Here is a 17407-nt window from a genome sequence, read left to right on the forward strand (position 1 = left end):
ATTATTCCCTATACTTAAAAAGATTTTTTGTCGTTTTAATTAGAATAGATACTCTTACATCCCCTAAAAAGTAGGCGGTTTTCTTATTTTTAAAGCAAAAAATTCACTAGTTTTATTTTGGGAATTAATACAAATATTTGGGGGTTTTCACACATAGTAGTTTGTTAAAATATTAATATTGTTTAGACGTACAAGAAACACATTTTATAACTGAAGTTTATCACTTGGTCTTTAAATATTTTAGTGCAGCCTGTTTACACTTAAAAACAGACAAATTGCTTTATCATTGGCAGTGCAATTGTTTTCTAGACCAGAGCGTTTATCAATGTGCATATTATAGATGTGTAAAATGCTTCACTGATATATGAGAATCCTCTGCAGTTTTCTAGCCAAGAGAAACAGCCTGTGATCCATAAAATAAACTGAGATAAATGTTGTTTCACATCACATAGTTACCTGGGTTTATGTCTTCAACAACTAAAATGCTTGTATAAGAACACAATGTCAGTGTCTTGCAACCAAAACTAAATATTAAAGGACAAAAGGAAGACATTGCAGCGATAAATCAGTACACTCATTGAACCAAGTTGTGTCTGTTCACATCTGTGTGATGGAAAAAGTCACCAGGGATTCATTTTGGGGTTCAGCTGGAGTGACAGAGATGTGAGCAGGGAGGATATAGAGTGGCTAGAAGGGGGATGGGTGAATGGGGGGGGGGCTTTAGGGATAATGCGCAGCCCTGTGCAGGGCGCTCTCATTGTGCATTGTCCTGTGACTGTAAGGTTTATCACTCCTCCCTGCATCCCAAACCCCCATCATTTCTTTTATGTATGTTCAATTTCAGCAGTGACTGGTTGTTGAGATGAGATGTGTGTTTGGAGTCTGTGTGTGTGTGTGTGTGGGTGGGGGGTGACTGTGTGTGAGACTGAGGGGTTTGCTGACAGGTTCACTGTCAGCAGGAATGTGTGATAGTGAAATATGGGGCTGTGCATCACTGTGACTTGTCACACACATGAACATCCAGCCCTGTAAAATAAAAAAATCTCTTCAACCTTGCATCACCCTAAAGCACAAAATATAGTTTTAACCAAAAAAATAAAAACCTTTTATTCGTGAGGACGACGTGCGACCTCTTAAAGTAGTAATCAAATCATTGTTTCGAAGAAGACACTAATTATAAAAAATAGGAACCAACAAACCATTAAATAATATTGTTATTGATTATTCTTTGTTTTAGCACTTGTCTTAAGATGTGTGTTTTGAGCATGTGTTTTGTGCTAGCAAGTAATTGATTGCAATTTTCCCTGTGAGGTGGTAGGTTGTCTGATGTGAAGTGAGGCGAAGAATGTTCTCCCAAGGGAAATCTCAGGTTTAAGTATGTTTTGTAAATGAAATACATGACTGTGAACCCTGTTCATAGAAATTCACTTCAATTAGATGGTAATTAGCGCTCTGATTATAAACATTGCATCAAATTTCACCGACTAAATGCCCTAAGCAGGTTTTTTTTTTTCTTCTGGATGTGTTTTGTTGTTTAAAGTAACATGAAGATGTCATATTTGCTGCTTCCTCTAGTACTTAAAAGCAAATGAGCACACTTTTAGGAAACTGTGGCATCAGGCTTTGCAATAAAAGCACGGTTTGGAGAATCATTTATATTATTGCACAGAAAAATAAGTGCAGCTTTGGTAAAGCTGTGGCATTTCCAGCTTGAGTATTATTGATCATGTTCACACAGAGCTACAATCAATGGTGAAATGTGACAGTGGGGTCCAGTCTATCTGCTTTTCTATTGGCATGATACTCATTTGACTGAGCAGTGGTCATTTTTTTTCACTTGTGACAGCACAACTCAGTGAATTGATGATGGAGCATCAGTTATTGGGATTTTAAAACACCTCAACGTACATGTAATTATCTGTAGAAGACAGTGGTGACTTTCTATTATCATGGATGAATTTTATTCAGTTTAGTGCCTCGTTAAACTCAAGTCACCTATAATAACGATTTTTTTTTTGTTGCTTTTCCAGAAAACTTGGGTACGTGCCCTCTCAACATATCTGACACCCTCTACATTCTTTGTATGAGCTCCCTGCTGTTTTTCTTAAGTTGTGAATGTCCAAAGTAGTAAAAAATTCAATTGTTTGTCATTGCTGAATTCATACATACGACATGGAATCTAAATCCAACTTCAAATAACTATGACACCATCTTTAGCCTGCAGAGGAGCTAATCATCATAAAATATACTTTTTATTTTCTCACATTATCAATACATTACTGTTCATAGGAAAAAATAGTAAATCAGGCATGCATGAATTTGCATTTAAATGCTGTTATATTAAAGGACAGAACAGCTCATTGCATTGCAAATATATGATATGGTGTACACAAAAGCTAATAAGGAATCCCCTGTGGTAATTCTTTCATGATTAATTCAGTTAATTTAATGCTCTTTTGGTTTTATCTGGGTCAATTTAGATAGACCAGGCCTAAAATAAACCAGGAAAATCAGAGGACACAGCGGGAGAGTGAATGCTTCCTTCAGAGTCCTGTTGGTTTGGCAAAAAAGAAGCTTGTCAAAGTCAGTGGACAAACACCTGAAGCCTTAGCCATTATTTCATGGCATAGCTTCACCCAGTGGCTGAGCCAGAGATGTCCAGCTGTGTGAAGGATGCACTAACACGATTTATTTGAGTGGTTTTACCATCCCACTTATTGTTTGTGCTCCTATTCTGATGGATCCAGTTGCCATGGCAATTGTGGGACATGGTTCAGAGCATAGGTAGTTTGTTTATATATGTATTTTTGTCCATCTAATGGTAAAGAATACACATTAAATTGTTGCATTGTGGCCTACCACTTAACTTTGCCAATAGTCTTTATTAGGATTTCCTGTAGTAGTACGATAAAAATCTTCAGGTAGTAATAAGAACAACCTGACTTAACATGACAGCGGATGAGTTAGATGGCTCATGATTTAAATTCACATAGAGAGTTGTGTTTCAGGTACAACCTTGTAACCGTGGGCATGTCAGGAACCAGGAGACACTGGTTTTGTGTTTGAGAAGGTGACTCATGCCTTGTCTATTAGTAGAATGGGGGGTGATCAGGTTGCTAGGCAATTAAGAGCTACCATTGTCCACAAGGACAATAGTGGGCCCAGGAGTGCCCTCTTCTTTCTCTCCTGCTTTCATTCTCACACAAACACCATACATGTACATTATGTCTGACCCCAGCTTGGGTGGAGAGAAGGAGTTGTCAGCAGGCGGGTTCACACAGGAGCAGGGAGGGAGGGAGAGACGAGGGACATAAGGAAAGACGGAGAGCTCTACTGGAAGATCATTTTTTAAAAATGAAACCAGTATTGCACCCTATTTAAGGTGGAATTAATGTAGCTGGAGGCAGTGAGGAGGAGTGAGCAAAATGGAGAATGCCAGTGTGGGGTGACACAGGAAAAAGCTAAGGGCAGAGCAAGAAGGACAGAGGCAGGAGAGACCATCCACGGACACCACGAGTTAAAGCCACAGTGTTCTGTAAATGACGATTGCAAAGCCACTGACAGGTTTGGAAGAAGAAGGACAAGTGTTGGGAGTTCCTCGCCTCGTACTCCTTGCTCCCACACACTTGCACACATACAAACACACGCACATGACGCACACAGACTAGCTCTCTGTGTCTGTCAGTGCACAGTTGGGCTCTTTGGGTGGGAGCTGTGCGGTAGAAGAGATGTTTGCTCTGAGGATGAGACAGCGTTTCTAAAAGGATCTATTGGAATAACACACCGGCACTGCTGAGGGGGTCCCAGCCCACCGGAACCAACCGAATCAGCTATGGAGGGACTGTTGTCTCCAATGAGAACGCGGGTAAGTTACCATGACGATGACATGAAAAATGCAGCCACTCTCTCTGTCAAGAAACTATCATCCGAGAGGCATATAGAGAGATGTCTATTAGGGTGCTAGATGGTGGTGCTGGAACTCGGAACTGATCAGTTTTTGCCAGCGTTGCCAGGGGCAACAGGCAGAATGCTGACAGAGTATTGAAGACAGAAGAGCTGTCAGGTTGTCACTGAAATTGTTGATGCAATGCAGATAAATGCAATTTTTCTTTACATGATGGTTGAGCAGTTGGGGAGGTTGGACTGCTATGAAAGAGTGATTCAGTGTTTGTGGTGCCCGTCTCCATTCATTACAAAACGCTGGCCTTTTGATTTAGGATTCGGGGGAAGAGAGTGGAGACAGAGGTGCAAGGGAGGAACTGGCTCAGTTTGTGCAGCAAATCGGATGAACGTCTGAAAGTCGCAATTCACTATTGTTCTTGAAAACCATGACTTTCTGTACACTATAAGAGACTGGATGTTTTATGGTGTGATGATCAGTGTGTGTTCAACCTTGATTGCCTCTGCATCACACAAAAAAGGAGCAACTTATATGTGCAATCATTTAAGAATATCATTGTACAGTAAAAGATCTACTTTTTTTATTTGCGCCTAAATTTAAAATTATGCTGTTTTTTCACCCATCAGTGGGCAACTGTGATGATTTTATGTGACATGTTATGAAAAGGGATTGTTGATGAAACATTTTTTTGCTTCCTTTTTAGCGTCATCTTTTTTAATCAAAGTTAAACTCTTGTTGAGAGCATTATAATAAAAGTACAAATTAATTGCATATTTGTTAGCTTTGCATAATGAAAGTTTTATTCCTTACATTTACCTTTTATTCCTCTTTTTGTTTAACTTAATTTGTAATTAACAAAATGTCAGAGGACCTATTCAAACAGAATTTCTGATATTCTTAGTGCACAAAGGTTTTAAAGACAGGTTTTGAAATTTTCATTATGCTCTTGTAGCATTTTCTTGCAGCATCTGATGATGGAGGACATATACGAAGAAATTTAAACTTAAAATTGTATTTTTGAGAAGCCTTTTTATTTTTTCAAATCTGAATCAGGAGCAGACAAAAAACGTGGGGGGCCATAAGCTCCCTGCTCCGCTCCATTGTGTTGCTTTCACTTGCAGACAAAACTGCATCTGGCAGTTAATTAAGTTGGGCGTGTGAGGGGCTGTAAGCTTGTGGTAGCGCATGAGCAGAGAGCTCTCAGCAATAGGGAGGGAAAGACGGGGGGGTTTGCTACTCACCAGCAGTCCCGCCCACATCTGAACAGAAACTATGCTCAAATAACACATTTTTTAATTATGACTAAAAACGCTGCAGTCATGATTAAAAGACTACTTGGAATACTTTAAAATAGCTCAAAAGATTATCAAAGTGGGTCTTCAATCAAAATGCACCATACAGAGTGAATGTAAAGCACATGACTCCCAAGTTGAACTTAATTTATGTGAGAATTCTGCAAAAGGTGTCATCTGATTGCGTTGTTGCAACATTCCCACCGCTTACCTCAAGTCCCTCTTTAAAACTAACCCACTGAATTCTTATTTGATCTTTGAGTTTTGATCTTTTTTACAATAAAGTCATGAGTTCAGGGTTTCTGCTCTTCTGTGTGTCAAACCATGTTTTTGGCATTTACTATGAGAAGTGTGAAAGCCATTTGAAGAAGAGCCCATCATCCCATGCAAAGGAGAGTGCTAGTGGGAAATTTGGAGAAAGATTTGGCTCCAGAGGTAGAATCAAGTTTTCTATGTCTGAGCCTAATTGCTCAAATTTGCCAAAAAGCTATGGGATTCGTTTTCTGCAACTACATGTTTATTTATCTTCATCAGCCACACTGAGCTCCATATGGTGAATAGTTGATCTTTCAGTGACATATATTTGGTATCAAAGATCATAATCAAAGGGATGGTGAGCAAAGGCTGAAGCTTTTCAAAGTTCACATGACACATCCTCCATATACACCTCCATTTGTAAGCCATGACTGAGAAATGTAAAAAAAAAAAACATTTTCATCATTACAAACAAAGGGGACATTTTGAATGCAGCTGTTTTGGGTTTTACTGTAGTTCAGTGGTTTGCACTATTGCCTCCCAGCGTTAAAATGCTGGTTCAAGTCCCACCTGGGTTCTTTCTGTGTGGAGTTTGCATGTTCTGCTTGTGCATATGTGGGTTTTCTTCATGAACTCATGCATCAAATTCTTACTACTACTCTCACAGTAGTAGTAGTAGTAGTAGTAGGAATTCACATTCCAAAATCATTACAACCAGAGTAAAAATGTATTTTTCACAGTTCAAAACCATGTTTCAGAGGCCAGTGAGTTTTCCCTGGGCGTGAATGTGAGTGTGCATTTGTCTGGTCCCACGGCAGACTGGCAACCTGTGCTGGGGTTACTTCATCTTCCATCAACACCAGCTGGGATAGGCTCCAGCAATGCCATGAGCCCAAAAGGGATTAAGAGAGTTCAGCAAATAGATGAATAGCTGCTGTTTTAGAACCATCTAGTGAACCAACACCGCTTACATTCAAGTTGGATGAATGGGAGACTTGCTAATGAAAGGATTTTGCTGGTGAAAGTGAGACTGTATGTATGAGTTTTTGTGTGATACAATTTAATGTTTAAGCCTCTTAGTTTTCCTTGTGACTGTGTGCATAAGAACACATCGTGTGAGGTTAAGCATCACATTTGTCTTTTATTTGCCATGTTTTGTGGCTGCAGATCTTTTTGAAACTGAAAAACAGGAAAGGCTGCAAAGCAATTTGTTTCTGAACTGTGGTTTTGAAAAAAAGAAAGAGATTCACTGGATCAAAACAGAAATGGAAATATGGTTTAATGCTGTCATGACAGAGCTCAACTTCTAAAGCTTTAACTTTCGACTTCAACCATACAGATTTTTTTTCTTCATTGTCCTCTGGTTTCTCTTCGTTGTGGGAACAATGAGCTTTGAAACGCTCAAAAGTACAAAAGGTGTTGTGACGACACTCGTATGTAACTACCAGTGACGTGCGGTGAGGTTAATGGCTGGTGAGGCACTGACGTCATCAATCAGATTTACAAACATATGAACCATACTGAGTAACTTATTCACCATTTAATTGACAACAGTTAACGTGTTTTGTTTAAAATATCATTTCAACATGTTTTTTCATATACAAACTGCAGCATAGAAAAAAGCACAAACCTTATTATCATCTTACCTTTACTTGTAAATAAAGCCCATATGCCGCTCCTTCTGAAGAAAATGACTTGCCGCTTGCTATCACTTCTTCTATTATTTTTAGCGTCATAATCTCAGGGCTCATCGGCGCCCCCTAACTTGAGGCACGGGGACTTCTGGCCTCACCCAGTTGCTTTTTTGCCGGCGTTTAGCGTTCAGCACAAGAAACACGTCCCTCACAGTTATTTATAAAAACAAACACTGTACATCATATACGTCTGTTAAATTATGTAAACTCAGCTCATATAGTACAAGTGATTGAACCGACATACAGAGAGACAGCAGTACCGACTGACTGCATAGGTATTGCGCAATCCAAGGTGAGGCTCAGCGGGCTGGTGCCTCATCGCACGTCACTTCTTAGTATCTGAACGGCAAATGCGGAAATTCAGCGATTTTGAAAAGAAAAAACACCCAAAAATTATACATTTAAATGGAAAATGACTGCAAAGCACAAATTACTGAACTTAAATATAATAATAATTGAATTTATTTTTCTCTTTTCTTCCCATAATGACAGGTGAGGCACAGCCTCACCTGCCTCTCCTGACTGCACGTCACTGGTAACTACATACTAAAGAAAAGCAAAATCACATTATCAGAAGCATTAAGGCAATTTTTATTATAACATCCTTTTTTCAGAAATCAATACATGTATTTGAAGCTTTACACTTTCAGATGAGATACTAAAACAGGTCTACTTTGTCGAAGAAGGGAAAGTTGAAGCTCATAGTTTTTATTTATACCTAAGTAGGTCAGTAGGACAAGGAGTTTCATAAGTGTTTTATCTCAAGAACCCGATGGCTGTTTTTGGCATATTAGTTAACATCAGTTAGTGTGTGGTTTGTGCAATATCTGCTGCTTGATCCCCTGTGTGAGTGGATCAATAAGGAGTGGTTATCAAGTGATTACACTTGTCAGTACCCTATCTGTCTAATCAGAGAGAGTCCTCTCCTGTTCCTCTTTAGCGTGTATTGGTTATCTGTGTGTTTAGCCATCGTTGTTACTGCACTGTGTCACAACCTATCCACTCTCAAGTCAGTATTCTGTTATTCTGATTATATAATAGAGCTCTTTACGACATAATTTGATATTGCACTGCAAAAACGGAATCTTAGATGGTAAAAAGACCCTTGTTCCAAGAAAAGTAGTATTTTTTCTGTTTTTTAACAGCAAATTATCTTATTTTGAGAAAACATGTTGTATTGACTAGATTTATTTTCTTAAGATAAGAATTCTTTATATGACAATTTTTCTAACCCCATTGGCAGAAACATTTTTAGTTAACCAAAGGAAATCAGACGATAGGGTAAGAAATTTCGACTTATTTCTAGGGGCCTGGTTTTGCAGGGCGAAATATCAGCTCTGTTCCATTGCATCAGTCCTTTCAACCTTAATAAAAAAAAGGTGTGACACTTCTTCCATTCCTGGTTCATTTTCCAGGAGCATTTTATCATAATTAAGGACAGAATAAAGGTGAAAAAATCAAAAGAAAGGTGACCAGATTCCTAACCCTAAAGCCAACTCCCTCACTGGCTGAAAATAAGCAGGACAACAGCTTCAGGTATGTATAATCGGGTAGAGACAGTCAGACATGCCCTCCCCAGGGCAAATAAGGTTATTGGCAGAATTTAGGAGCTAGAGTAACAGGAGGGATTCATGGGGTGCTGTGCAAATAAACACACATCCTGAGATGAACCGCATGCTCACTGAATATTAAGCTTTATCTGCACCAGCTGCCATCTAGGATACTAAAGGCGCCAGTAAAGACTGTTTAAATGAAGAAATCAACATGGGTAAAGTCAAGGTTTGTTTAAATGATTGATGTTAGGATTAATAAAGTTCAGAGAATTACATATTTACAGCTGAGATAAATTGCTACATTTCTGACAAAAATGAGATCAAAAGTAGGCATGTTGTAAGACCGTTGACCTGATTTTTTCTCTACTTCACATCTTCACAATCCCAATGAAGACGTTTTCTGTTTTCATGGGCCTGCTCTGATTGTGTGTGCGGGTTAGTCCATGCTGTGTCAAGCATGTCAAGTGTGCACTTGTCCCCCTTGAAGACGGAGGCATGAAAGATTAGATCAATCAGTGGAAAACTCTGCAATCAGAGAACCAAACTAGCAATGTTCCTAATACTGGGTGTTGCCATGGAGACTTTGTCAAATGTTTCTCTTCATTGGTTTCTGTCTGCAGGCTTTTTGAAATTAATTGTTTCTTTGTAACAACGGTGGATCTTGTCTTTTTGGGGGACAAGGGGCGAAAACAGAAATGTACACTTGGTGATTTGTTTTTCTTTATGTTAAAGGCTTACTCAAATGAAAACTGTGTTTTTAACATGTGGCATTTTTCTCATGATGGAGGACATATACAAAGAAAATTAAGATTAAAAATGTGTTTCAGAAAAATTCTTTGTTCAAATCGTCGTGAATGAGGAGCAAATGCGAAAATGCTGTTGGTAAAAGCTTGTAGTTGTGTTGCAATTGGGGGGCCACAAGCTCCCTTCTCCACTCCATTCACCTGCATCCACTTGATCCATGTACTTTTTGTTTTCCTCGTCAGAGCTGGCTTCTGGCTCAAAACCTTACAGCTGGATAGCTCCAATATTGATCAGCGTTTTTGTAATGTTATGTTGGGGTTGTGAGGAACTGTAAGCTAGTGGGAGAGCGTGTAAAAAGATGGATGATGTGAAAAGTTCCACCCACAACTTAGAGGTGTATTTCGAATGAACTGCTGCTCTGTAGAAACTGTGTCATTTTGATTTTGGCTGGGGGGAAAAACAGCATTATCATCAACAGTTTAAAAGATGATTGAACTTTAAAATGATTTGGCTGATATTAAAACAAAAACGGCAGACATACACTGGAACATACACTTTTGCATGTGTAATATTACAGCCAGAAATTTTTTTATTTAGAATAAATTTGTCTTCACTGTTGGTTAGTATTTTTGCTAGATAAGCAGTGCTCTTTAATCAAGAAAGATAGTAAAGTATTGGTCAAACACATCACACAAATGTAAAATAATCACAATTTCATATGAACACAACATTTTTTAAAGCTTATTTAATAAAACAGTCTTAGTATGAAGGTGTTTTTTTTTTTTTTGCAGAATAGAAATCAGAATAGGAATGTTCTGACACACACATGAGACACTTGAGCTAAAAATGATCTGTCAGTGTGTTACAAAGGGTCACCCTGCATCAAACAGAAACCATACATCTCTTCATCAGTAGATCCATAGCACAAATAAATGTATACAAGCATACAGGTCTTAGCACTTTTCCACTCCCCGTCACCCTATTACCCTTTTCTAATCTCTTCTTCCTTCAGTTTTTTTAGCCACCCCCCCATGGAGGCGCAGGGCCACAGTTTTCCACCTTCCTACCTCTGTTCACACGTCTTCCCCCTGAGCTCTGAACCGTGACCTCTTTACATGAACAAAGTGTGCTGACAGCAGCTGGTAACAGGTCACCTGAAATTTAATTGGCTGTTCGAGAAGTGGATTGGTGTCAGCCCTACCTAGAGGGGAGAAAGAAGTGATTTAGGAATGGAGTGGGAAAAAGCAGCATGTAACTTCCAATATACTTCTAAAGGTGTTAAAGTACATCTGAATTAAAGGAAAACACGGCAGAAAAATAACATTTATAGGCACGCTTTGTTTCCCGCGGCAACCGATCTGTTCCAGTTCTGACCTCATGGTAAACGCAGAGGTACACTGGCTCTGCTACAATCACAAACGCAGCCTGGAGCTCAACGTTGCCATCACTTCTCCTCCACCGCAGTTGCTCAAGTTAGTCTCCTGCTGCATTTTCGTTTTGCCTTCTGGCCTGTTTACTCTTTTGAGTGTAATTGGAAAAACAAGAGGCATGAAGCCATAAAGAAGTATGTCCTTTTGCTGATGGCTTCTACTGGTTGGCTGGGGCAACCATTTGGGATTTTGCTGCCTCCTGGTGAAGCCTGATGAAGTATTACTGCAATTGTTTCCAAAGCCTGAAGGTCAGATGGAATTTAATGGAGAATGAAAAGAAAAACAACAATTGGAGAACAAATATGTCCATTAATCGCATGCCTAAAGCTTAAACAGGTTTGCATATAAAAAACAAATGAACATCAACTGTGCAACAGCTTCATGGCTAAATTAGTTTTGATTTGTCCTTTATTTCAATTATTGTTTTACCTATACTTTATATTTCATTTAAAACATGCAAGCAAGAAAACTTAGAATCCTAAAGATATATGCTAAGAGGTTTTTTTTCCTTTTGCCTAAGATGCTTTTTTACTTTTTCAAGATTGACTGCATCTTTTTTAAATTTTCTGAGAAAAAAGCACTCTTAATTTCGCATTTACGGTATGGCATGCGCCCTTGCATAATTTAATGTGCAGACACAGACCACTATAATACATTTGCACAGGCCCTGACACATTTCGCCATATGCTACCACCAGGCAGTCATATTAATGTTGGATGGGGCTTGCAGGTTCAGGGCTGCTGGCAGGATGGATGGATAAATGGAAAACAGCTGGAGACAAATAGAATGATAGATGGTGAGGGTGACAGGATGAAGGAGGACAAAAATCCCATCAAAGTAGCATAGTAGCAGCACTTCAGATAGTACCTGAAGGTTCCTTTAGATAAAAGTGCAGCAGGATGTTTTTTTTTTCTTTAGTCTGTAACAGCAATGTAAATGGATGCTGCCTGTCATCATTCTGTGCACAATTATTTTGGACTTACGCTGTTTTTAAATTTTCTTCTTTATTTTTCAAATGTGTCCCCTTTTTCATTTAACCTATAAAATGAAGTGTTGTTCTAAATTAATACAGCCTTTTTTTTCCTCTTCACCAATTTAAAAAAACCTTTATAGTGATTTTTGGGTATCACCTCCTCCCTGCCATGTGCAGCTGCCATAACGCTGAAATAAACCCAAATGTAAAATACAAGGTTGCCAGATTGGTTCTTATTAATCCTCCCAGGAACACTTACATCAGTCTAAGTGGCCCACTGACCCTTGCTGTTCTCATCATGGCTTGTTAGCGCAAATAAAGGTGACATGTGTCGGATTTATAACTCATCCGTGTGTGGGTTTCTGTCTGCACACATACATGTGTGTGTATTCTGTTCAGAGCAGATGTGAGCATCTGCCATTGCATTTTAGGCCATTAATACGTGTCTCCGGGTGTTTGTACGTGGTTTGTCTGCTTTATGGCAACAGCTGTTATTTTTTAGTCTGTACTCTATTTCCAGCAATGCAGGTTGTCTGCTTCCATGTTTCATTTTCAGATGGAAGATGGACATCATTTACATCAATTTGCAAGAACATTCCTTTCCCATGATAAATGACAACCAGGATGATAATGGTCAAGTCCCCACCCAGTTAAAATGCTTTTTGGACAAGACACCAAACCACAATGTTTTATATCATCAGCATCAGCTGGCACTTTATCATAGCTAGTCAATTTCCTGCAACTTACATCTGTGGCCAGAACAGTGTTGGTTGCCATGGAAAGACCATTAAAATGAGTGTCAATTGATTAAAGTAAGTTAAAAAAAAAAGTCCCCCTAAGTATGTTTATTTGCTCTCTAAAGGCAGCAGGTGTGTTTGCATCAGGAAGCAGAAAAAACCCTAGATCACAGCATGTTGCATGATTGAGATGAAGCAGTGGCTATTTATAAAGCACGTGTAATAAGAGGCACTGCATGTGTTAAATGAAAAAAAGACATGACGGAAAGTCGTGTGTTGAGCCTGAAGGCGATTAGAAAAGTTCTACCAACACAAATCACTAAGAAATCCTGATTTATATATTTTAAAGGGGATTCTCTCATCTTCTCTTTAAAAAAACACAAAATTGTATTTATTTTCATTATGACTAACAGCGGTGTTTAAAAGATATTGGGCAAAATAGAGCAGCACACATGAATACATGTGGTCAAAAATATAATAAAATACAGGCATTTTAATGTGTTTGTGAAAAGATAGTACATATTTCTGTAGAAACAGTAGAAATGGATTCAACTCCCCACTCCAATTATCTTTTGATCTGTTTTAGAGCATGTTTTTTAGTCTTTTATTTATGATTAAAAAAATGTAAAAAAAAAAAAAAAAAAAAACTGTGTGGTTTTCTTGGACATTGTTTCTGCTGAGCGGCAGGAGTTCATCAGAACCGTAGCAGCAGCCTGCTGACTGCAGATTTTATGTAACAACTACTAGTTGCTTCAAAAAGCATTTTGTATTTGTCTGCTTCAGATTCACAACAATTTCAATAAATGCAATTTTAAACTAAATGTTCTTCATATATGTTCTCCATCATGAGAAAAATGCTACAAGAACATGTTAAAATACCAAAAACGCAACTTTCATCAGAGTGGGCCTTTAAGTTATCTTTACCAAATAAACCGCATTTGTAAATTTGACTCCAGCTTTGTGCACTCCACTCTTAAACCACCAGAGTGTGCTGTCTGATGTGATTCCTTGAGCCTGAAGGATCCCTAAATAATGAGGAGGAGCACATGAATGACCAAGTGATGGAGACCTGGTCCCTCTGGATATGTAGTAGAATTGTGTTTATGCATCTTCTTCTTGTTGGGTTGCTGTCTCTGTAGAGCAGTCTAAAAAATAATCAAGACTGGAGAGGAAACAGCTGTAGCTGCTTAAGATTTACATCTGTCAGTTTTGGACAATGTTGTTTTTTATGATAAATGAGAAAGATTACCAGAACTGCAAGCTGTCTGCTGTTTTGGAGCTTCATGTGAGCGCTGGTCATTTGGTCAGGCTGAAAGAGACTTGTTGTAAACAGCAACAAACGAACACTTATCCATCATTCCAGCTTCATCACAGACACAAGGGATAAAGGAGGGGACCAGGTGGAAAAGAAGGAGCATATGTGTGTGTGCAGCAGCTTGGGAGCCGGTGGGTATATAATTAATGATCTCATCCCTGCTTCTCCTGCTGTCTGAGAAAGAGACAGTGAGCGAGTGTCAGACAGGAATCACAGAAAAAAAGTCGAAAGAAGGGGAAGAAAGTGGTGGGGGGCAGGAGGATGAAAAGGGGGAAACATTTGTTAGAGGCGGAGGTTGATTAATAATTACGAGTTGTGTCACTGACCAAGTGCTTGTCCCATTACCATTGCTGTCTGCTGAAGGGGCAATTATGCTGAAATTACCTCCAGTGCTCCCTCCCCCCACAATATCCACTCATCTCTTTTTTTAATGTGTCCCATATGTGCTTTTGTGTTGTATCTCTGCACCGCCATTTCTGTGACTAAATGGAAAATAAAAAAAGAGTAAATATCAGAGAATAAGAGCTGGGAACACAGACAAACCTGAATGGATCAAACCTTGTCCCTCACAGTTTGTTTGTAACGGGGCGCAGAAAAAAAGGTGTAGTAAGGACAAAGACAAGAGGAGTTTGGGCGGCAATTGGTCTGCCGTGTTGGGTGGGGGCTGCGGCCTCAGGGGGTCAGTCTCCACCCCCCTCCCTTCATATGCTGGCTTCCTGCTGTAGCTTCGATCCCATCTATTTCTCCTGGACAACAGAGCGACACAAATGAGCCCAAAGTGTTGGTTTAAAATATGCAGAACAGTAGCTGTCAGCTCCTGTTAAATCCCTGCAGGTAAACACAAACTCGAGTCTGTGTTTTTGCTGGCATTGCGAATTATGGCCCGGGGTGATGTCAAGAGGTGGGGAGGATCTCCTTAAATTACATCTTCCGTTCCCCTATATCCCAAGGGCTCTCCTCCCCTTCCACCTCGGCACGTTAACAAACACAGCCTGGCTGAGCCGTTCCACCTTGGTGTGCTGCATCTGAGGAACTGCACCTGTCAATGGTGTGGGGCCCATCTGTACAGTAACAAGCGGTGTACGCTCATGCCTGCTAGAGGGGGGAGCTGGAATGGTCTAGTTTGGGTTGCTGCACTCCCAGGAGAAAGCATGCATGTATGCTCAGTATAATAGAATAAGTGCTTGATGTTGGTTCATTAGAATAATTAGTGAATATTAAACCCGTGTGTGTGTGTGTGCATGAGGCAGTTGGGAGGATATGGGCAGCCCAGCGTTGGTGCATTAATTCCAGCTTGTTTTTGCATTAACAGTTTCTACGATGACTGCCTTGAGGAACGTAACCCTTTTGCCATCAATAAAGATGGAAGGTTAGATATTTTCAACAGGCCAAGAGGTTTACAAAAGTTATAAGCACAGCTGCTTCCTAGATGTGTCAGAAGTAATGTTCTAAATAATGAAAACTGCTTTTGGCACATGACTTGGAATTTTACTGGAGTTTCAAGTTTTCATTATCCTCCCTGCAGCTGCAGGCACACACTTGATTCATCGTTTAGTTTGAATGCTTCTTACAGCACACCCATGTGCTACATTCCGTACTTATTCCAAATCATCAGTATTAAAATGCACAGACCTAGGATTGGAAACTCACTTAAAGGCACAAAAAGTTTCCATCTTTTCCCTCAAGTTTCCACTGGTAGTCTACACATGTATAACTCTTCCTACCCCCATGATCTGGTGTGTAAATATTAAATATGTAGCAATATCATCAAACATTTATCCCTCACACTGCTACAAACCAGACTTTTAATCGCTGGTGGATTTAGGGGATGTGTGCTTACAGTCTATAATCCTAAATTGATGCACTGTAAGTCGTGCAGACCTGCAAGTAGGCAGGTGAGCTTCCTCAACAGTGTTATTTGTTAAACTACTGCAAGGGAAGCCATGCTTCTTGTTAGCTAAGTGGTGCTGCTTAGTGTAGGTGTATCTGTGTGTCTATTTCTGGACATGATGTAGGCAGGAAAGCCTCCTCAGCAGTGGCTAAAGTAGGTTAAGTTTACTGGGGCAGAAAATGCTGGAGCGTGACTCAACCCAGCGCCTTCACAACCAGCGTCTGAAATATGCCTCTGTCACATTCTGTGTGCCCAGCGCCTTTCAGACATGCACCTTCTATGGCATGAACAACACACAACAAGCAAAAATTAACTTTTCTGATAGAGAAAGACATTTTATTCATATTATTTACCTATGAGAATTTGAATAACTTCTATTATTTCCTGTTTCCACAGTTAAACTAAGATTTTATTCAGACTGAGCTATAGAAGGTGTTTTTTTTCTGCATCTACATGGATTGTAATGTACACCTAGTTTTCTCCTCACATGCACACAAGCCTGTGACCAAAGACATGCAGACATACCCTATTGCACCATTCACAGCAATGTGAATTGACAGATATGGCATGTGATGTGAAGTGACACAGCAAAATAAAATTCTGATCCTTGAACGTAGAATGGCTTTTTCATCCATTAAGACTGAAAGGATGTCTGCTCAAAAATGAGATGAAAAAAGAGAGAAACGTAAGCCTAAATGATAAAAGAGCTTTATTAAATAAATACAAAATATAACTATAAGAAAAGATGAAAACATAACAAAAATGTTCAAACTTTGCCTATTTGGTCAGTGAAACTATTTTAAGTTGTTTGGCCAAACATGTGAGCCAAGTGAAATACTGGCAGTAAACCTTTTAAACAGTTGGATCCAAGCAGGTGCTTAAGAGGCTTTATCAATGTTTCCTAAGGAGATACTGTTTACAAGTGTGCGAGCTTTTCCTCACAAACTTTAGTCTACGTGGAAGACTGCCAAGAGTTCGCTTAGCGTACACCCTTATGTTCCACACCAGGTGAACATCATGATCAGTCAGGCTCACACAGACAACGTGCTCTGCACTCATGCTGAAAATTAGACATGCGGAGAAAACTGTTTATTTTGAATAGAAATGAGAGGAGCTGGATATGGCGAATGCTATGAAGCACAGTTTGAACTGCTGTTGTGGTGTTTTTGCTCTTTTCCACGTTACTGAGAGATTCAGCTTGCAGGAAATTGGTGGTAAATGATGGAAAATGAGTCAAAATGCTTTGAGGGAATGAAGTTTTTAGCAAGTACTTTTAAAATATCTAGTTGTTGGATTTCCTTTTTGCATTAAACAAACAGTGAACTAGGATGGGTATTTTCAGACTGCTCTTCACCTGTTTTAAATCTCATCATTTTCTAGTGTTGAACTTGCTTTAAAATGATTTTTTTGAGTCTGCTGGGCACACAGTAGAACACATTTCATTAGCTTCTACTTGCATTGCATGTGCATGCAGGATTACAGACAGAAATCTTGGGTTTATCCTTAGCTGCACTAACACTGAGTCAAACAGGGGCACCCTGTCTTGTCTTGCCTCACTTGAAGCTCTTTGCTAATAATGAGTTGTGCTCTGAATGGCCTACCTGCCACTCTTCCCACTCCTC

General features: G+C 39.4%; 1 protein-coding gene across 1 annotated transcript in view; it reads left to right on the top strand.

Moving 5' to 3' along the window:
* Window positions 1-3339: 3339 nt before the first annotated feature.
* Window positions 3340-17407, top strand: part of frmd4a (FERM domain containing 4A) — an 83855-nt gene continuing 69787 nt past the window's right edge. The window contains exon 1 of the mRNA XM_011476222.3: window positions 3340-3865. Within this exon, the coding sequence (XP_011474524.1) occupies window positions 3833-3865 (33 nt within the window). The 5' untranslated portion in view covers window positions 3340-3832. The remainder of the gene's footprint in view (window positions 3866-17407) is intronic.

The sequence above is a fragment of the Oryzias latipes genome, chromosome 6 (assembly GCF_002234675.1).
Source record: "Oryzias latipes chromosome 6, ASM223467v1".
Classification (NCBI taxonomy): domain Eukaryota; kingdom Metazoa; phylum Chordata; class Actinopteri; order Beloniformes; family Adrianichthyidae; genus Oryzias; species Oryzias latipes.